The sequence below is a fragment of the Drosophila simulans genome, chromosome X, assembly GCF_016746395.2.
Source record: "Drosophila simulans strain w501 chromosome X, Prin_Dsim_3.1, whole genome shotgun sequence".
In the NCBI taxonomy this organism is placed as follows: Eukaryota; Metazoa; Arthropoda; class Insecta; order Diptera; family Drosophilidae; genus Drosophila; species Drosophila simulans.
Window position 1 is genome coordinate 14,979,957 of NC_052525.2, and position 22,039 is coordinate 15,001,995.

The window sequence follows — 22,039 nt, forward strand, 5'->3', positions numbered from 1 at the left end:
CGGTATTTTGATCAAAACATTGAAAATAATGACCCAAATAAGGAATGTCATACCTCGTTGAGTTCGTTGTTTAAATCCCAATCGATCTGCATTCAAGTTTTGAAATTCTAGGATTTTTGAATTTTTCGCATATTTTGATGAAAATTTGACCACAAATTACTTCCACAAAATCCGTTAGAAAAGGGAGTCGATTTGCATTCAAGCGGGAAAACCTAATTAAGTACTTGCAAGAAATCATGTTTTAACCCACATTGTCCCATTCATTTATTCGATTTGTCTTGTTTTTCCCAAGTGAACTGCTAACAGCCTGGCTGTTCATGTGAAATGTGACAAAACTGGTCGAGATACGTGTCCGTTTTGCTGTGTAGCATGTTGTTCTGTTTCTGGGTCTTTCGTTCGCCTAGTTTGTGATTACAATATTTTTTTATGGCACACTAGCAGGCGCAGATCCTGTGCAACTGCATGCACGTATGTATATCCTTGGGTGCTGCACCCGAGTTCATTTGTACACGTCTCACGTGGGGAAGCTCCATTCGTTTGCCAGTTGCCCAGTTGTCCAGTTTTCCCGTTTTCCTGCTCTTCGTTCACCCATCGCAGTTAGTTTTTCCCCATTTTCCACACAGTTGTGCGGCCTTTTTTCCTACCTGACCCACACAGCTCCTTGTTGGCCACTTTTGTTTGCTTGCCGTAACTTTAGTGCTGTGTCAATTTCAGGCCACGACATTGCGACACTTTCTTCGCCTTCTGGTTTCGTGCGGGGGAACCCCCCTACTTGCTCCACTTTCCCCATTGTTATTGACTATTTATTTTTCATTTAGTTTATTGCGGATCAGGGCTGGCTGTTTGTCTTTCGGTGGCAACGCGCAAAACAAAAAAAAAGCGGAGACAACACACAGATACGGATACAGATACAGATACATAAAAAGATACTGATACATAGCCAGAGAAGTGGAGAAAATCGCGCTAATGATTCGAGGCACCTGGCGCCTCCCCGCCTTCATTAAAAACGCATCAATCAAGGGAAATCAATGCCAACAATGGACAACAACTGATTCGAGCTGCCAAAGACAAGCAGCGATGATGATGCGGACGATGGGTATAACCAGTGTGGGCATAGAAATGGGCATGAGGATGTGGTTAAGGATGTGGATAATTCAATGGCAATGTCATGGGCGAGGACAAGTTGATGGCAGGGCGGCCTAATTGCCAGACGCCATAATCATCACCCACCATCATCATCATCATTACCATCATGACCATCAGTGGATTCCATTCGCGTCGAGGCAAATGACCAAGGCACTCATTAAGTCCTCGATTGAATCGTTTCGCGTTTCGAGTGCTCCTAATCCGCAACTGGTGCACTCGGCAATTAAAGTTAAGCATTCACCCGGCTAAGTATCTCAATTTCAGGCTCTTCTCGGGATTAACTCACTTCTGATGGAGCACCAATTGTCCAACTGGAAATGATTTTCAAGTCCCCTCTCTCTTTTTATTCGAGGGTCGTAGCTCTGAGCTGTCTAAAACCGCATTCTATTTATTTCCTATTTATTAAATTCATTTAGAGGGAATTTTTCAAGTGACTTTACTTTGAACTTGTTTCTGGACTATTTATATTCCATTTATGAAAGTACGCTTGCTGCAATGATATCAATGTTTGTTTAGTTTGCTAAAGTGCGGTTTTCTAACCCAACAATAAAGTTGATTTATAAAATAGAAGTCGTCTCAAATGTCAAAGCATAGCGGTTTCACAAATTCATTTCGTAGTAAACTATTTATTTTTCAACATGAGTCGCCTCTTTTAGTTTATTTAACATTACCTTTTGGCCAAAAAGTGCGTTTTAAAGTTATCTTCTTCAAAAGCGAAACTAGTGAATCTTTCCAAATGTCATTTAGTTCAGCCTACGATTACCCTAATTTAGTTCGTTACATTTTGCATGTCCTCACATCCCTCGCAGATCAATCATACGCCGCGTAAGCCAGCGCAGAATAACATCGAAATTCGCATTTGCAAATTTGTTGCTCCCGCAGCTAACTTTTCCCTTCAACGAGCGGGTTGAAAATGCAAATATTCTCCCTAATAACATGCCAACAAGCAATCTGACCGAAAAGCCATGCACAGCGAGAAAAGGCCATGCTATTAATAAAATTATTGGCCATAATAATAATAATGATAAAAAAAGAGCAATTGGTGATTTCCGTTTATGTCGAACGTGAGCGGTTTTACAATTTTAGATGGAAAACGATTTTTATCGGCGAAAATATAGTGGCTATTAAACTACATTTTCATTGCTATTTTCTCGCAGTGCACGAGCATTGGAGCGCTGGAAGTGGCGTTCCTTGGCTTCTGTGCAACGCGGACGTGGCGGAACATGTGGATGTATGGATGTGCCTGTGGACGTGGATGTGGACATGGTCGACCCATTTAGGAGTGCTCGCGATGGAGACGCCGTCGTGGTTGTCGCGCTCCGTTTGCTGCATAAATCATGCGCCAAAAGCACAAAGTCCTGCCAGGACGCGAAATGGTTAGATGGAGTGGGAAGTTGGGTGGCTAGCTGGCTGACTGGGTGGCTCAAATGAATTTGTAAACAGGTGCAAATTAGGTCAATATTTATGTCTGCGTGTGCGAGTCCGTCGTATGGGTCCGTCGTCCGCTTGTTTATGGCGACAGCTGCTCGACTCAGTTATTGCCGCCTGTTGCTCACGATGCTCCCACCCCATAGGTATGCTCCATATAGCCGTATAGCCGCCACATGGAGTCGCACACATACATAAACATGAGGCGATGGCGACGTTGGCGACAAAAGACGATGACGATGGCGATGGCGATGGCGATGGCTATGACGATGACGACGTCAGTGACCCAAAATTCAAATGCCTATGCGGGAAATGCCAGCAGGAAGTGGCAGTGGAGATGGGGCAGCGAAAGCAATGTAAGACCCAAGGAACGCAGCTCCAGAATAATCTTAGAGCCACCATATAATCTTAAGGTCAAGAGCCGATGGCGTTCAAGATGCGCCAAGAATTTGAATTGAAAAAGGTTAACGAATGAATTCAAGATACATATCTTTTGCTAAGCAATCAAAATACAGAAAATTATTTGCTGCTAAATAAGTTATAACTAAAATATATAAAATAATATATTTTTTTGGCGAAACATCTTTTTTTGCACCTACAAAGTTATTATTAAGTTCTTTAAACCATTTGCTTGCCATCCAAGTCACGTTTAAATTGGCCTTGTTATTGTTCATAAAAGTTTATAATTCCTTATCTATCTTGTAGAAAATGGCCCATTCGATTTTTATCTAGCATTTATTGCACTTCATTCCCCACTTTTATATAAGTTTATAGTTGAAGACTTTGTATGTGAAAGCGACATCTTCTTGTTCTTCTTGTTATGAGCACAAACACACTAACATAAATACACACACACGCAAATAGGTCCTTGTGTCTCTGTGCATGTGTGTGTGTGTGGTTTTTGCTTTTAATGTGTTTGATGCTCTTAAGTCTTTTGATAAAATAAACTGAAAATCGATTTTAATTCAATAAAAATGGAAATTCTGACCCCCGTCTCTTTAAAAAGGCTGCCTCAAAGAAACACTCTCTGTCTGGCTCCTTTAATCATCCTTGAGGACACACTGCAAAAACTATAGAACTATTTCAAAGATAGGATGACCAACATATCACAAGAAATATATCTAAACTAAAATAGTAACCCAATTACACATTCATTATTTAAATCTTAGTATCTTAGATAAGTGTTTGGTGTATATCAAAGCTTCTTATATCGTTTTTTATCTTGACAGCACTCATTTTCTCTCTGTGTAACTGTGTGACTTTGGCTTACCTCAGACATTTTCTTGATGTTTTTGTTTCGTTCGAGTTCAACGGAATTCTTCAACTTTCCTTGATGTTTCCGATGTTGAACGTTGTTGTTCCTGCAGTCGTCGCTGTTGTTGTTGTTGTGTCTGCTGGTGGTGGTGGCTGTGTTTTGTATTCCTATAGCTGCTGCTGCTGGTGTGGGTGGTTTGGGGTGTTGGTGTTGGTAGTGGTGGTGGTGGTGGTGGTGTTGTTGGTGCTGTGTGGCTGTGGCACTAGCCTTAGCCCTAGCCTTGGCCGTGGGCCAGTGTGGCGCCCGTGGCTGCTGTTGTTGTTGGCTGCCGTTCTTGCAACATCCACCGATCGCCTCGCGCCCACATGGCGTATGAGTGTTTTTCGTGGCCGCAGCCCAGTTGTGACTGGAATCGAGTTCGCTGTGCCGCCGGTCGCTGCAGTTTCAGTTGCATCATGAATGCCTGCAACAAGTGGCCGGACATAATAGCAGCTGGCGGCGAGTGGAGCGCTGCCGCCTCATGGCTGCCACATGCCTGAAAACACAAGTGCACAGGTAGAAACAATTAGTAAGTACTATAAATAATAAAGTATAAGGTAAATAAAGTACTATAAATAATCAAAGCTTAGATAAATGTTCTTTAATGAATATTTTGATTGAATATTAAAGTTATTTTGTAAAATTAACTTAAAATAAATGAATAGTTTAAGCAGAGGTTTGTAAAGGTTTGAAACTGAATACTTAACAATAAGAACAATAACATTGGTAATTCAAGCACATTAAACAAATAAACAATCTGGCACTGTCGTTGTTTAAACTACTCATTTCTCTATGTGTAAGAAGAGCGCGAGCGGGAGTTAATCAATCAATGATCGGGCGATCAATCAGTCAAACAATCAGTCAGCACACACCGCGATACCTGTTCTGATCGCGGGTCGAAGGGGGTTCGAGAGGGGTTAAGGGGAATGTGGAGAGGGGTTCAGGGGAATGGGGCAGGGGGACAGTGGACGACCTTAGTGACGAGTTCAAGAATCTTTCGGTGATAAATTTCAAGTTTTATTTTTCGCTGGCTTTGTGTTCATCGATTATCGTTGGCGGCTGTTTGTCTGGCTTTTAGAGAGCGGTTGGTGTAAATATACATATATGTACGTGTATGTATATAAAACATACGAGTATATGTACATATGTGCATATGGGAAAAGAGGGGAAACAATTAGATATATTGAGAAAATCGTGCAAGGCCCAACTTTGTCGCGACTTAACTTTGATTCAATTTGTCGCCGCTTTTAATTAGCATCTAGTCGCTTTTCCACGTCTCTGAGTCGCTATCTCTATCTCAATTCCAATCCACATCCCAATCCCCATTCCAATCCCAATCCCCATCATCGTGGCCAAGTGCTTATCCAATGCATCAAGTTGTTTGTCAGTTTCTATCATCGCTCAGCTAAACTTATTTTCCAAGCTATTTCACAAACTTTGGCTCGTCGAAAAACTTCAGAGTTCGCTGGGTGGGAAGAAACTACTATCCCCGGAGTGGAGCATCTGATGTATGAGCCATAAAAGTTGAGCAGATTTCCAGTGACATGGTTTCGATAAAACTCTATCAAGCTGGTACTTTCGGAAAGTGTGATAAGTGCGTTATATACTTTCTCAAGAATGATATCTAAATTGTTGCTTTAATATTCATTTGAAACTTGTCGCGAAACTTGCTGCAAACATACATATTTTAAACAGTTGGCTGCTCATTGAAATTGAATACTTATTTCAAGGTTTTAATAAGTCGCGAGCAATGTGACTTATTTGCACATTTTAATTTCCGCCAAATGTAAAATAATTTGGCAACGAATTGTAGCTGCTTTTCCCGCCCGGAAAATATTTAAAATTGTGATAATCAATTGCCGCTCTCGCATTTATTTCGTAATCCTACACAATTCATGGCCATAATCATGTGATGGCCCATGTAAGCGCACTCATGGCGCAAAGTTGCGTAAAGTCCGCATATCCTTGTACCCCCGGAATGCCCCGGGATGCCCTGGGATGCCCGGAATACCCGGAACTCCCCGGAATTCGCCGTAACTCCCCACAATTCCCCCCTAGCAACCCCGTGGACAACGGGAAGCCCTCGTCCGACAAACGGAGATGGTAATCGGGGCACACATAATGCATAATAATGGCCCCAATGATAATGATGATGTGCTCATGAATCCCGCTTGTTTGGTGGCTTCCGCTCCAGAGGAAAAAAAAAAAAACATAGAGAAACATGCGGGTGGGGGCATTGCGTGGGTGGCCACGGGGGTGCGAAGGTCGCCGCGGGGGCAATAATCATGTAATGATACTGCGGACAAATTCCACTAAGCTGGTTGACTCCATGGCGCATGTTGCAGGCAAAAGCCGAACTTTAAGTCAATTGAAGTGTTGGGTAATTCTCATATACATACATATAACTAGATACCATCTCGTTTTAATTGCCTGTTTTTTTATTCGCCAAGCAATTAAAAAGCCTAAAGTCTGCACAGTTTACGCAGAAATTAATGGAATCATTTTTACTATTTGTTTACCATTAGTTTAAACAACGTAAAAAGAAATCGCAGAACATAAAACATACATAGCGAAACATTTTCGACTTCAATTGGTTCTCAGGTGGAATTTTGGGTGCTATAATATAATGCTAAAAGTCGATTGTGAGGAGTGATAATAGCATTTGAGGAATGCCAGAGGAATACCAGGAATTGTAATTCGAATATTACAATGACTTAACCCCAGCACCTCACCCTTCGATTACATTTTTTTTTTACCCTTTTTTTTTGGTTTATTATCATTTTCATTTTGCGCCAAGTGCGACGAAATTCAAGAACGTCGAACATCGAAATTGTAGACGAACAAGAGTGCCAGCAAGTCGAATAAAACCAGACACTCGTTCCCAAAATTCGCCAGAACAACGAACATCTGTGAACCCAAAATAAAAAAAAAAACAAAAAAAAAAGGGAAAGTGTTCTTGAAAAGAAAGTTCGAAAATCCCTGAGTGCTTTAATGGCGCGGTGAAAATGCGGAAATGTGAAAATGTTTTCAAAACGGTGCGGTCGAGCTTAAAAGTTGGTCCTTTCGTTTGCCTGTTTGGTAGGCCAAGTTTGAATGAATTGTTATGACGCTTAGGCTGCGGTTGGCGATTTTTTGACTTTAACCATTTATTTCACTTTGCAGCACTACGTTTTTTGGGCTCGAAATCTTCATCGGGTTCTAAAAGAAATCTCTATACACATTTATTGCTTTGCTTTAAAATACTCATGAGCTTTAAAAAATACCACATCGAAATGAATTGCTACAATTTCGCAATTGCTGAAATTACCATAAATAATTATATATACAACAGTTTCGGAGCTTTAAGTGCCGAATATATGAGGTAATTAACTTTAATGCCCAGCCCACTTGCTTTTGCATTGACTTCAAACAGCAGTCGGCACTTAAGCCCTTTTTCACTATTATAACCTAATTGCTGATTTACCAGATAGCTCAAGTTCCGACTTTTATGGCTCTAACCACGCCCCCCCGCTCCCAAAGAAGCCCGCCCATTTTGCTTTGTTACCCGAAGGTGTTGCCAATTCAGACACGATGATCTTGCGCCGCTGAGATTGCAGATCGCAGATCGCAGATCGGAGATGGGGCACTTGGGCACTTGGAACTGAGGATTGTGGATCCGGGATCCATTAACAAGTGCAAACACTTCCTTCCGGTCGTTTGAGCTGGCATTCATCACTGGCATCGCCAGCAGCAGCAGAGCAGCATTATCATAATTATTTATTGTAAATCGTTCGCATGCAAAGGAGAGTGATTACTTCCTGTTTTTCATACATGTATATATGCATATATATGTATATTCATGTTGCAGCTGCGAAGATGCCGCGATCGGTGGCGGCGTCTCTCGAATGTGGATATGGATGTGGCTGTCTCGGATTACGGCACTTGCTACGCCACTTCGCCGCCGGCCACTTGGCGGGCTTCTCTTCTTGCCGTTGAGATGCCAATGTCAAGCCGAGATCTCCCCACGCGATATCGGTGCATATATATATATATATGTACATATATAGCGATTCGTCTGCGCTCTGTCTGCGTCGTAATTAATTTGTATCAGCACTGATTGCACTTGTCACGCCGACGGCCCATTGTGCCGATGGTGTAACTAGCTCACTTGCTCCAGTCTCTTCCCCTCCACAGTCCATTCTTTTGTTTAGCTGGGAGTGCAGGGAAATGATCGTAGCTTTGGAAAAAGTGTTGGAAAACTAACAACAAATCAAATGGATTTCTTATTTATCTATTAGATAGTATCTACTACTGTCTACTAATATCTAATAAATAACAATCTGCTCACTAGTCATTGCAAGTAGCATCTTCTCTACACTGCCAAACTTGCAGGTCTTTTTTCTCAGTGCACTACTGCCTTGCAGCTGACGTCGTCTTGTGACGCATACGAATACGGTAGAGCAAGAGCAGCAACTGCAGTAGATAGAACTCGATTCCATACTGTTTATACAATATTTATGGACGGATTATGTCATTTGACAAGCGCAATTGTTTGCTCATTTACAGCACCGATATCGGGCATTTGAATGAACCCCCGGCTGCAGCAAGTGCCGAGTGTTGAGTGCCAAGTGCAACGGCAGGAAGTAGACGCCCAGACACGATAGAATGTGAATATATATTATATATACATTACCACCATATATACCATATATCTGGGTAAAGTCCCCCAGGTTGGACAATGCAATCGCAATTTGTTGTGTGCAGATCGATTAGGGTTGATAAATGCGATGCTAAGACTTTGATACTTCTTGTCTGGCGCACAAGGAACGGGAACGTGTGGGTTAATAGTGTCGATAAGAACGCAGATCCATTAGGTAAGAGATCATAAAAGTCCCGACTTACTGAGTTTAGTGCTACGTAGGCCAAATATTACACGTATTATGGTGAAATATGTGTAGCTTTAGTAATTCTAGCAAGTAATTCATATTTTTATACCAGTTAAGATCTCTTTGATCCACTGATTCTAATAACCTTTTACTTAATCCTGAATCTTTAGTCAAGTCAGTAAAATGAAGCCCCAACAGTGGAGTTGCCCAAAGCGATTCATTGACTGATTGCCCCACTTGTTGGCATGGCCGCCGTTGCAGCTTGATGTTGCCGCTGTGATGTTGCTGCTGCAGTTGCAGTTGCAGCCACTAAACGCGTGGCACTTTCCGATTTCGCAATGTGCGGCTTTTTTGGCTTTTGCGGCTTGTGCGCCATGATTATGCACAAATTGCTCATTAACATTTGATATGATACTCGTTCGATGCGAGTGGCGCAAAGTCATCGTCATCATCATTAGTCAGCGCATAGAAATGTGCCAGACACTTGGACAAATTCTTGAGCAACTCTAGAATTTTGTTAGGAATTTACCAAATATCTTAAAGATACTGAAATGCGCTAATTGATTTGATTGCTCACAGTGGTAATTTCATTCAAATTTCATTCATTTTTTAAAGTCTATCTCCAGAGAGTTTAGCTTATTTTGCAGCTGTGTATGATCTCGCTGCTTAAACGATGAAATGTCGACTTTGGCACTGAACTGATTTCGATTCCTATTCTCTGGTCCTCAGGGCACATTCGAATTGACATTCACATTCATTCACATTTACATTCAAACTCGCATTCACATTCAGATGAACAATCAGAATCACGATGAGTGCGCCAGACAGTGAGCGCTCTATAAATATTTAAAGCGAATTACGTGGACTTCTTCGTTGCCTTTGTGTGTGGCCTATATATGTATGTGCATATGTCTATCTATATGGAAACTGCATTCCCGTATAATCACTATAATCACTTGCTAAGCCAAGACTTAGCCAGACGAGACTAAGAACAAAAGTCAATGCAGCTGTTTCTCTAATTGGGGCCAGGGGCGTGGCAATCGGGGGCTCTTTATGGCCAGAACAATGCAAGCTGTAAGTGACATACCCCTCCCCCCCCCTCCCCTTCCACCACTCCCCCCTCAACTTGCCACACCAATTGTAAGGTGTAAAATAAACTGTGTACCCGGTCAATAGCTCTCTATAATTATCAAGAAAAAATTAATTATGGAAGAAAAACACTGAGCAAACAACTGGCGAATCGGAATTGAAATTCGTTAACTTAAGCGAACGTGGGATAATAAAAACCAAAAAAAAAAAACAGAAAAAAGGGAGCTCCGGTTGGAATATATGTATGTACAGGGGTGCAGGGTGATCCCCGGTGATCCCTGGGTGAATCAAATGATCCCAGTGATTCCATGCCGCGCGGTAATTACCCCTAAATGCGAATGGAAACATTCTCATTTTTATGAGGCACACGCTGGCCGGCGAGACAATGTGTTTATGGATTGGATCGGATCGGATCAGATTGGATGAGATGGATGGGATGGGATCGGACCAGATCGGTGCGTTGATTGCTTTATTCGCAGCGGAAAGTTCTCTCCATAGCATCATCAGCCTAATGATAAGCGGAGCCATCATCAACAGCTTGATTAATGCTAATCATCCGCCACATGCCGAGGGAACCATCAGAAATCCGGAGGGGATGGGGGCTTAAATCGGCGGCGGTTGTGTAATAAGGCGAAATTCGAAATGCATGGCAGGGAATTTTCAGTGGAAAATCGAAAGGGTTGAGTCTATAACTTTATGTGCATTTGATGTGGAAAACCGAAACCGAGGGTAAACAACAAATTGCATACTATATACACTAATAGTTGGACAGGGATAGAGTTAAAGCTCTATGGTAGCCAGTGGGTTAGAGATTCGTGATGAATAAATCATCAGCGCCACGAAAATGGGACTGCAAATGGGGAGCAAGTGTGCCATAAAGCGGCGTGTGAAGTTTTCCCAGTGGTGGTCAGTTCTTGGGGAATACCAATACCCCCACCACTACACACACACACACATGGTATAGCTGCATGGCACAGCGCTGACCTCGACACGTCCTTGACCTCGGCACATCAAAAACACGCCCAATTCCCCAGCGATGGGATGCATGTAATTGGAAAGGGATGGACAGCTTGTTATTGTTCATGTCGCTGCCACATTAAATGGGAATTGAAAAATTCATTTTTAAACATTTGTTTACATGACTCCAAGCAGCCGAACAAGAAGAAGAACAAGAAGTTGGGGCAGTGGGGTTTTGTGCTTTTGATTTTTGGGTTTTGGCGCTCATGAACTCGAAGCACAAAGTTGAAAGACAAATAAACGACGGAAAAGTGCAAATAGGCAAAAAACGGCGGCACCAACAACAATAAAAGACACAGATTAACAAAAATAAACATAAACAAAAGAAGCAGATACAACAAGTGAAATAAAGCAGAATGAACATCAAGCAAAGTCAAAACGAACTTGAAATACGCTCGGCTACTAACTAAAATACACACTGAAGTTAACATAAATAAAAAAAAGAAAGCATTTCTTTTTTTAAATATTAAATTCGAACAAATGATTTAAGTAATAATGTTTATTACAAAGAAATTCAAATGAAATCACTTTTTTAGTCTATAGAATAACGAAAACGTTTACGATATTGTTAATTCCATGAGCTTTTAATTAAAATTAGTGCGAATTTTTGGTTTCGTTGTATAATGCCTATATAGTTTATATTTCTTTCATCTGCTCCAAGAATTGGAATTGCGATCATATAAAATCGCTGGTGAATAAGGTGTTAAAAAACACAGCAAACTTGAGCGAGTTAATTTGTGCACTTATTGTTGCTTTTGCTGAAATTTCTGGCTGTTTAATTTTCTGCCAATTAATGGTGTTATTTCTGTTGTTACTGTGGCGTACAACATTTTAACAATACCGATTTATTTATCTGGTTTTTTGTATCCCCCCACCCCTCGCAATATTGTTTATTTACATTTGTTTGGCGAATTGTTATTGCTACCGTTTTTTCACTGTTGTTCAGTTCTCAGTTTTTTAGTCGTGTCGGTTTTTTATTTCTCATTGAGTTTCGGGCTTCTGTTGAAGTTGAAGGCTTGTGGGAGATTTTGTTTTTGGAGTTTTATTTTGGTTTGGTTGGGTTTTATATATATATTTTTTTTGTTTTTATTGGAGTGACAGCTGTTCACAAGTGTCTGTCTGGACAAAACGGAAAGTTGAAACGTCAGTTGCAGGAGACTTTGTTGGCCAAATGTAAGCCGATATCCCGGGGCTGCTGTCACCAGAAGAAGAACTCGTATCCTCGAGATACACTCGCACAGCCATGCTCACTGATGCAGTCTGTGGATGCCCACGAAATGAGATCGGCTATTTTTAGCGCCCTATAATTTATACTCAAATAAAACTTGAAGCGGGCGAGAAAAGTTCGCAGTTGCCCACAAATCAGATATGTATTTTCGTATCGCCAAGTGCCACTCCGCTCTGTTTACCCCCGATTTTAGCGCCCTCCGATCCCAATTCTCAATTCCCAAATGCCCAACTGAATGAACCTAAATCCCCCACCGCCCCGCTTACGGGCATGCCAACTCCCCTGACCCACAAAGTGCCCACTTTTGCTTATTTGTAATTGATACTTGATCTGGTGGAGCGTATAAAAGCCACTTTAGGCGTTGCCATTACGTCACCTTGAGTCAGCCTTAGCTTCAGTTTCAGCTACAGCTTCAGCAACAGCATCAGATTCAGCATCAGATTCAGATTCAGTTTTAGCTGTAGCGTTAGCTTTAGCTTTGGCGTCACAGTAACAGCTGTAGCTACAGATACAGATACAGATACAGATACAGATACAGATACAGATACAGATACAGATACAGATACAGATACAGATACAGATACAGATACAGATACAGATACAGATAAAAAAAAAAAAAAAAAAAAAAAAAAAAAAAAAAAAAAAAAAAAAAAAAAAAAAAAAAAAAAAAAAAAAAAAACAGATACAGATAAAAAAAAAAAAACAGATACAGATACAGATACAGATACAGATACAGATACAGATACAGATACAGATACAGATACAGATACAGATACAGATACAGATACAGATACAGATACAGATACAGATACAGATACAGATACAGATACAGATACAGATACAGATACAGATACAGATACAGATACAGATACAGATACAGATACAGATACAGATACAGATACAGATACAGATACAGATACAGATACAGATACAGATACAGATACAGATACAGATACAGATACAGATACAGATACAGATACAGATAAAGATACAGACACAAATACAGATACAGATACTAATACAGATACAGATACAGATACAGATACAGATACTACAGATACAGATACAGATACAGATACAGATACAAAAAAAAAAAAAAAAAAAAAAAAAAAAAAAAAACAGATACAGATACAGATACAGATACAGATACAGATACAGATACAGATACAGATACAGATACAGATAAAAAAGATACAGAGACACAAATACAGATACAGATACTAATACAGATACAGATACAGATACAGATACAGATACTACAGATACAGATACAGATACAGATACAGATACAGATACAGATACAGATACAGATACAGATACAGATACAGATACAGATACAGATACAGATACAGATACAGATACAGATACTACAGATACAGATACAGATACAGATACAGATACAGATACAGATACAGATACAGATACAGATACAGATACAGATACAGATACAGATACAGATACAGATACAGATACAGATACAGATACAGATACAGATACAGATACAGATACAGATACAGATACAGATACAGATACAGATACAGATACAGATACAGATACAGATACAGATACAGATACAGATACAGATACAGATACAGATACAGATACAGATACAGATACAGATACAGATACAGATACAGATACAGATACAGATACAGATACAGATACAGATACAGATACAGATACAGATACAGATACAGATACAGATACAGATACAGATACAGATACAGATACAGATACAGATACATATACAGATACAGATGCAGGTACAGATACAGATACATTTACAGATATTCTATTCCCCTTTTAATATTTGCAAGTTACATTAAGTTTTAATTTACTTATATAACACTTTCTAACAAATGTTTACTGAATGTGCAACATTCTAAGCCGAAGTTCTTTTAGGTAACATTTGCCTTAGTCGTGAGACTCGGACTTGAAGTGAGTGTATGAGCAGGGGAAAAACTGCGAGCCGAGTCTCAATCAAAACCAAAAAGAGACATAACTCTCATAAAAGAGCTCAACTCTGATCGGCAGTTGAGATCGCGACGACAGCAGTAACAACAAACAAGTGGGCAATGCACTGGGAAAAAAGGTGTACTAAATATCAAAGACATAATTTTCAAATGGATTTTTATCCGAATTACAAGATCTAAATAAATTTCTATGTTCTCAGTAAAACATCAGCGAGTTGAGAAGATAAAATAATATATTTTTTATTACCTGCTTAACCTTTTCTTCTAAACAATTTCTCTCTTTCATTCTCTCTCTAATATGCAGTTATAATTTTCAAAGTGGTACCCTAGTTTTTGTCAGTGCATCGGGCTTGAACCAAAACAGCTGTTTCTGCCATGGATTTTGATTTTGTTCAGCGCTACTTTCGAGACCTCGTCACTGTTTACGCGCTCTTCACGCTTCGGAAATTTGTTCGAGAGATTTTCAGCGACAAAGTCTGAAAAGACTGAAACTGGTCTGGCCACCCGCCCCCTTTGGCCCCGCCCCTTTTCGACCATTCCATGTGTGCGAGCATTGAAAAGAAAAACATAAATTTTATACGAGTAATTTAAAAATTCATAGCAAAAAGTTCAGCAAAGCCAAGCGGCACGAAAAAAGCCGTGTTTATTATTATTTTTATTTTTATTTGATTCGGCCGCTGTTGCTTTTGGTGTTGTTGCATTGCCATTGCCACTACCACTTGCAGCTGCTTAATTAATCAGTTTTAATTTTAATTTTCCATAAATAAGAGCAGCAAATTGTGGCCCATTGTTGCCGGCCAACAATGCCACGAAAAGTTGAATGTCAAAATGGGAGCGACCCTTCAAAGGCACAGAAAACTGCAGGGGAAAACCTCAAAAAGTGGGTGGTTTGGGTGGCCATTTCTTTTTTCGTTTCGTTTCGTTCATGTTTCTTGTTTCTTGTTGTTTGCGGCCTTTTGCGTTTTTCCTTGCCAGTTGTTGTTTTTGTTTGCGGCAAGGACCTCAACGCACGAGCAGCAGCAGCAGCAGCAAATGTCCTGCGGTAATAAAGTGAAAAACGAAACTCGAGGCAAGATGAAAGCCAAAGGGGGAGGAGGAACACCCCGTTCGGCGAGCATAAGCAGCTGAATCTGGGGAAAAGCTGCTGCAGGAAAATGCATTTGAATGGACTGCAACGCAGCCGGGGGCGGGGGGGAAATGGCACAGTCGGGGATTCCCCTAGGCGGCAAGGAAAATTCGTTCAAGGCAGGTGAAAAACAGGTGCACAGAAAACGGATACAAGCTTTACATTAGTGGGTTACTTAGCCTCAATGGAAAAAGTGGGGGGCACGGAACTGGGGAAACCCCACGTTACTCGGATATCGTTAAACCGAGACGCAGCTCCCCTCGAAATTATAGTATAGCTTCAATACTTTAATCAATGTAAGATCCACAGGAAATTGGTTGAAGTAACTTGGCTTTAAACTAGTTGGAGTGCTGAAGGTATTTAAAGTTTGATTTAATATTTGATATGTGCATTGGCATTACTTTTTGCCCAGCTGTATATCAACTTTAATACCAAATCGTTTATCAATCGCTTGGTAACATTTATTTCACTCTCTATAAATCACAAATGTATTAACTTTTATGCTATCATTAAGCAAATACAATATGCCAGAGAATGCGGCGATCCTTCTTGTTGAAAAGAAATGATAAGCCGGCATATCGATGGCGCGGGAATCCATAAATAAAAGATTGATACGATTTTAAATCAACTCGTTAAATCGTATGATTAAACAAGAACTCCCCACAATAATCAAAGTCATTTGGAAAACTGCTGCTTGGAATTTTAAAACAGCTTCACGCTCGAATTCTATTTGTTGGTTAATAAATCAATAAGAAAATATTTGATTTCATCTGGATCTGGATAATACCAGATGAGCATCTGCACTTTCAATGCCAACATTCAATTTTGTCTATTCGACTAGCACTTGATAAATCTTCATAGAATGTTAAGGTTAATTAAACGAGGAACGTAGTAAACGTCAGTTTCATAATTTAAGCTCTTATTTTTATGGATTTTGATGAATCAAGTAATGTGATTTCAAAAACATTTAATGTACGATTAGATTTTTTTGCATTTTTGAGCTGCTTCTAAAATTGTTTATGCGAAGCTCTTAAAATATTTGCTTGTGGAAAGGAATTATTCGTAAGAGCAACTAATGCAGTATGGCATTTTAACCAATCTTAACCCTCTCCCCTCGCAAAAAGTTAAGTTACAGTTCCGCTCTTGGCGGCCTTTGTTTGCCACATTTGCCGTTTGACGTCTGCTGCAAAATTGCATCATTCGGAGCAATTTCCACTTGTCTAGATTGCTGCTAAGAACCATCCACTGCCCACCGCCCTTAACCCCCCTAGCCCCGTTAACCCATTCGAGCCCCACTGCACCCGCACTCCATGGGCTGTCAAAGCGCCAAGCGTTCTGTTTGGCATTGAAATTCTAGACAAGATTGCGCTTAACTGCACTCCGCTCCGGGGAATGCGACTGGAACTGCGTTTAGTTCGGAGATTCATCCAGGGAATGCAATTTTCAGACCGCCGGAAGGGGTTAAGAGGGGGTGGGGCCAGGGGGTTAAGGAGTGCAGGGGTATCGGATTGCGGGGGTTCTCCAGAACGAAGCTCGTGGCGCGTTATCACCGCAGACAAACAAGCGATTCTCGGTCATAACACACTACCCCGGGAAATCCCAGCGCGTTTTGCACTCTCTTTTTTTTTCAGCCAGGATCTGCATTGTAGCTGCTGGCCATTAACCCACTGAAGGCCAAGAGCATTTGCGGAAAACAATTTCGCCATCGATGAGGAAGCAGCAGCACTCGAAATCCTAAAAATCGAACCACACTTTATCATTCCTCCCGCTTCTGGTTTTGGCTTAAGCTTTTGGATATTTTATGGGGTTGGGGGGAGTCATTTCGTTATCGAAAGGGGCCAAAAGCTGGCTGACAAAATGAAGCTGCAAACAGTAGTTTAGTTGGCAGGTTGCGAATATCTAACACCCATTAATCAGGATTTTCTGTTGCTAACATCAATGTGAAATTTTATCTTCAACATAACAAATGTAAGATTATTAATTATTTAGTTTCTTCTTTATATTGAGAAAAAAAATAAATGAATATCATATTTATTAACTTGATTTACCTACCTAACTTTTTTATGTGGGAAGAGGCCAAAGAATGAATTACATAGTTGGGCTAACCAATTAGAAATGAGATTCGAGTCTTAAAGAGCGAGAAAGCAAGTGATCTTTGAGTCTGGTATGAGCTAATAAAAGCAACAAAAACAGCAAGACTCTCTCACGTTCTCTTTTATACTCCGTACTTCTGGAGAAAGAGGGTATGCGCATATAGAAAACTCACCAGGTTCAAATCCAAAACTCTATTTCAGTTAAAGTTTAAACGATCAGTATAGAAAATGATGTGTCTGCTCTGTATCAATTGCTTATTTTGCTTATTCTACTTTAAATAATAATAAATTTAAGCGAGACATTGTACCTTCTGGACCATCATAGACTTCATATTAACACCTTAATCTCGGGACCTATATATGACTATGACTTCTAAAAACCTAACATAACTTTATGTCTAGTTTATTTATTTTAATTCATAAAAAAACTTTTTAATCGCCTTTTTATTCGAAGAAAGGGTATCCCACAGTTGGCAGCCGCACAACTGCAACTCTTCTTGTTCTCTCTTTCTCTCGATGTTCCCTTCGCCGGCGCACTATGGGAAATTTGATCACATTTTCTGGCCAGAATTGATAACTCCATAGGAAGAGGGAGAAGGAGATATTAAGATAATTATTTCTTTTTGCATCGGGTTACACTAGCACATATCTCTTATGTTACCAAAAATTGTGGGCGTGGTACATCCCACTTTTTAATTAAAACTATCTTGGCAACTATCTATTTCATGAATGATGCTTGCTGCATTCATTTTAAATCCCTTTTGAAAGTTAAGTTTTTATCACAACAATATTTTAGACGACTTACATTTTTACGGTTTTAAGGGGAAACACTATTTTTAATTAGTAAGTTAGTTTTGACAGACACAAACACATAATACAACCCAGACGGCTTAAAACTAAAAAAAACGATTTGGTTTAAAAGATATTTAAATATTTGGTTGAAGGAAAAAACTTAACGTTGCAGACAAACATATTTTGTGCGTGCAACAGCTGTTTTCAACAGCTATTTATTTGTTGTGGCGCCATCTATATTTATTCCTGGTATGCAGAACTAAACATTGGTTTATAATGAATGCATTTAATATTTAATATTATCTTAATCGACCGACTTTCATAAAATATGTTTTGACCAAAAAAAGGGGGTAAATTTCCCATAGTGCGGCGGTTCGGTCAAAGAAGATCGGGAGGAAGAGGAACAGAAGATCGCTTGCAGTTTTCTGTATCTGTATTTTCTGTATTATAACTGAAAGGCGAACCAGAAACAAAAACAATAACAAGAATAAAAAACAATAATAAATATCAAATAATAAATAACAAATCAAATAGACTCTCCAATAACCAAATGCAGTTTCCCACATTATACACTTACTTGTTTTCTTGCTTCTTTGTTTTGTTCTGTAGAAGATCTCGTTCGAAAAAAATGAGCGAATCACAAAAATCAAAACAAGAGTCGAACTAATTAAAAAGCAAACCAACTAATACACGCATACACAAACAAACACACACACTCGTACGCACAGTAAAAAAAAGTGAAAACAAAAATGAACGAATTAGTTGAACCACGTTTTAGTTGTTGTTGGTATGCTTGGGTTTTGTTTTGCTCAAATATTATAAATGGCAAAGAAATAAATCCAAACACACGCGCTCGAAAATCAAAAGTCAACTTTGTTGGTGCTGTTGTTGTTGTTGTTTCTGCTGTTCTTATCACACGTTCTTCGCTTTTCTCTGGTTTTATTTTCAGTTAAAGTTAGTTAAAGTTAGTTAGAGTTTTTCCGCCGAACGTCCGCCACCCGCGACTGTAATTTAGAGAATGAAATTTGGAGCGGAATCGCAGCGCAGCGAACCAAGCCCGCACATTGGGCCCAAAACCCACAAACATGTGATGCCTGCAAAACAGGTGCTAGACAACAAATTAATGGCAGGAAAATAACGCTGCTTACTATTTGGTTTTCAAGTGTGCCTAACTCATAAATATAATAATAGTTATACCATACGTGTTTTTTGAAATTTGTGGGCCTCTTTGTTAAGCCCCTAGTTATGCCCTTTATGGGATAGCTTCACCTTATCCTTATAGTTTGTTTCCAACATAAGCATACTCAATACCATTCACACTTGCCTCACTGTGCGGCGTCGCGAACAAAACACAACATGTTCGAACGCAGGTTCGTTTCGGGGCTCCACTGCGAACTTGGTTCGATGGCGAGTTCGAGTTCGAGACGAGTTGCAGCGCCAACTTCGCTTTTAAAAAGCTATTTTCAAAATTTAAGAAGCCGTTTTAACGGTGGTTTAAAATGAAAACACAGCGCAGTCTTTGTTTTTTAGGGAGCATTATAAGTTATAGTTAAGTTATATTTCGAACAAGAGGGAATGCTATATACCCTTTTACTCTACAAGTAACGGGTATAAAAATATATCTATAAAGATTCGAAAATTCTTTTCAATCAATCCAAAGGAGTGTTTTTTATTTATGAAGTTAATAATTTTCAACCAGACTTGATGTCGTATTTAAATCTTAAAATTTAAAGGCGCTTATTATTTGCTCATTAGTCGACAAGAATGAAGTTGCGCATAATTAATGATCTGCCTGTTCCCCGTCCTCCTTGGAAGATTCATCCTCGATCGCGTCGGACATGCGCTGTTGCAACTTCTGCTGTAGGTCGTGGTCCTTGACCAGGTTCACTGGCTGGATGTAGGACCTGTTGGCACAGCCGAGCACCGGGCATCGAATGCCAATGTTGTCCTTAATGATCAGCATCACCGAGTCGCGGTCGTAGACGTGGCCGCAAGTTTTGTTACGCACGGGGTTCTTTATCAGGGCCTTGGACCAGGGATCGTAGAGCGAGAAGACCTCGGCGCCGGTGGCTTCCATGATAAGGTCCTCATCATGGGCGGGGCCATTCGCTTGACCATTGATTTCCGCACCCTCCTGGGGAGCTGCCGATTCCAGCGCTTTCATGAAGTTCTTGAACTCGGCTGAGTTCTTGACATCGATGCGCTTTTTCTCCACCGCTGCGGAGCGCTTCTTCCAGACTTTCTCGAACTTCTCGACGGTGTTGCTAGAGTTTTTGGCCTGCTTCAGAGCCTTGTTGAGCAATTCGTGCTTTTTCTTCATTCGGATGAAATCCTCGGCGTGCTCCACGTTCTGGTCCATCAACTTCTGGATATCCCCGCCATCGTTGAAACCAGAAACGACTGTGGGTGGGTGTGATTAAAAGATGTCTCGGTGTGTCGCATTGCTCACCTTCTGCCATTTCCTTTAAGAGCTTATGGTTTTCCAATAAAGTGGCTAGTGCCGAATCCACATGGTTATTGAAGTCCATTTTAGAGCCCAAATTTTATGCAGACGCTTCTAGGATATTTGGATATGTGTTCAAGAAAGACGCTTCGGTTCAGCTTGGACCGATAAGTTCGATAGGCAACGTATCGAGGGTGTAATCGTTATTTTTCGAACTGTTAATAATAGTGATGTGCGTGAAATAAGCGTCGCTAAGTTAGCGTCTTTTGCGGAGTGGTAGAATTTGGAACATGGGGAAGTTTTTTATTTATATATTGTTTCCTTATTTATAGGTGAATTCTAAAAAATACAAAATGCAAAAATATTAAGAAGAGAAAGATCTAACTATCTATGTTCGACTTAAGTTTATAGGACCCAAGAAGGTATATAAACTATGCAAAAATGGGCTACGCACTCTTATGGGAATATCTAGCTAGACTATCTTAAAGGAAATTTTAGGAAAATAAAAAAAAAGTTTACACAGCTTTTGAGATAATTGCATAACAGTGGGTCAATTATGAACAAAAAAGATCTCATGAAATACATTTATGTTGATCACAAAGCGTGTTCCGGAATGCCGTGCTTATAGGCTTGTGAAGAACTAATTGGGTAATGATCTTGGAAAATTGCATCAAAAAACAAAAGGAAATGCTCTAGTCGAGTTTTCCGATCATCAGATACCCGATACTCAGCTAGTGTGAATGCGAACGAGAAATTTAATAATTTTTCTGAGATATCAATAGATATTGGGGAATAAAATGAGTAAAAATTTTAAAATTGTTTAAAAGTGTGGGCGTGACTGTTTTGTGCGGTTTGTGGGCGTTAGAGCGGGCGTGGCATCTCTACATCTCTATGCTTAATCTCAACCTTCTAGCTTTTATAGTTCCTGAGATCTAGGCAATCATACGGACATGACCAGACCGACTCGTCTATTGATCCTGATCAAGAATATATATACTTTATATAGTCGTAGACGCATCCTTCTGCCTGTTACATACTTTTCAACGAATCTAGTATACCCTATCTAGTATACTCTACAAGTAACGGGTATAAAAATGCGTGAAAATTAACTGAAATAAAAAACCGGCAAGTAAATACAATGTTTCATAAAAAATATAGTTCCTCATTTAAGGATCTCAATGCCATACTGGGCTCATATACCCTCGACGGCAAAAGCTACAAAAGAGTGTTAATAAAAATGCGACTTAATTATTTTGGAAACATAACTCGATTCTCCACTGGCCGTTGATTTCGGTCCACGAAATGGAAATTCGTGCAACAAAAAGCCAAAAATTATTGGCGGTCCTACCCGAATCAACTGGCGACTGGACGTGACCCTTGACGCTGAGGGATTATGATCCAATTTGGAACTGGAAAAGAGTCGGGAATGTTAATCAGCTGCCAATTAGCTGTCTGTTCAGCATATTCCGGGCTCCAAGAATCCCAGAATTATGCAAAAGCACAACGAATGCAAATTGAATTACGCAGAAAGGGTAGACCCGTTTC

The 22,039-nt window shown here is 40.1% G+C and overlaps 2 protein-coding genes across 2 annotated transcripts in view; both read right to left on the bottom strand.

Annotated features, from left to right (window-relative positions):
• LOC27207566 (adenylate cyclase type 9) overlaps positions 1-19,098 on the bottom strand; it is a 43,490-nt gene extending 24,392 nt beyond the window's left edge. Inside the window, exons 1-2 of the mRNA XM_039297644.2 lie at positions 18,629-19,098; positions 3,845-4,364 (exon numbers count right to left, since the gene is read on the bottom strand). Coding sequence (XP_039153578.1) covers positions 3,845-3,853 — 9 coding nt within the window. The 5' untranslated portion in view covers positions 3,854-4,364; positions 18,629-19,098. The remainder of the gene's footprint in view (positions 1-3,844; positions 4,365-18,628) is intronic.
• Positions 19,099-19,569: 471 nt separating this feature from the next.
• On the bottom strand, positions 19,570-20,658 carry LOC120284216 (E3 SUMO-protein ligase NSE2). The gene is made up of 2 exons (XM_039297827.2): positions 20,501-20,658; positions 19,570-20,451 (listed from the first exon to the last, which is right to left on the bottom strand). Exons 1-2 carry the CDS (start codon positions 20,577-20,579, stop codon positions 19,832-19,834), a joined length of 699 nt encoding a protein of 232 aa, XP_039153761.1. The 5' UTR covers positions 20,580-20,658; the 3' UTR covers positions 19,570-19,831.
• Between the last annotated feature and the right edge of the window lie 1,381 nt (positions 20,659-22,039).

Bases quoted from the DNA above. Each gene is read 5' to 3' on its own strand.
- LOC120284216 (XM_039297827.2), bottom strand. From the start codon at position 20,579: ATGGACTTCAATAACCATGTGGATTCGGCACTAGCCACTTTATTGGAA. The intron at 20,452-20,500 runs GTGAGCAATGCG...ACCCACCCACAG, and splicing joins CTTAAAGGAAATGGCAGAAG to TCGTTTCTGGTTTCAACGAT.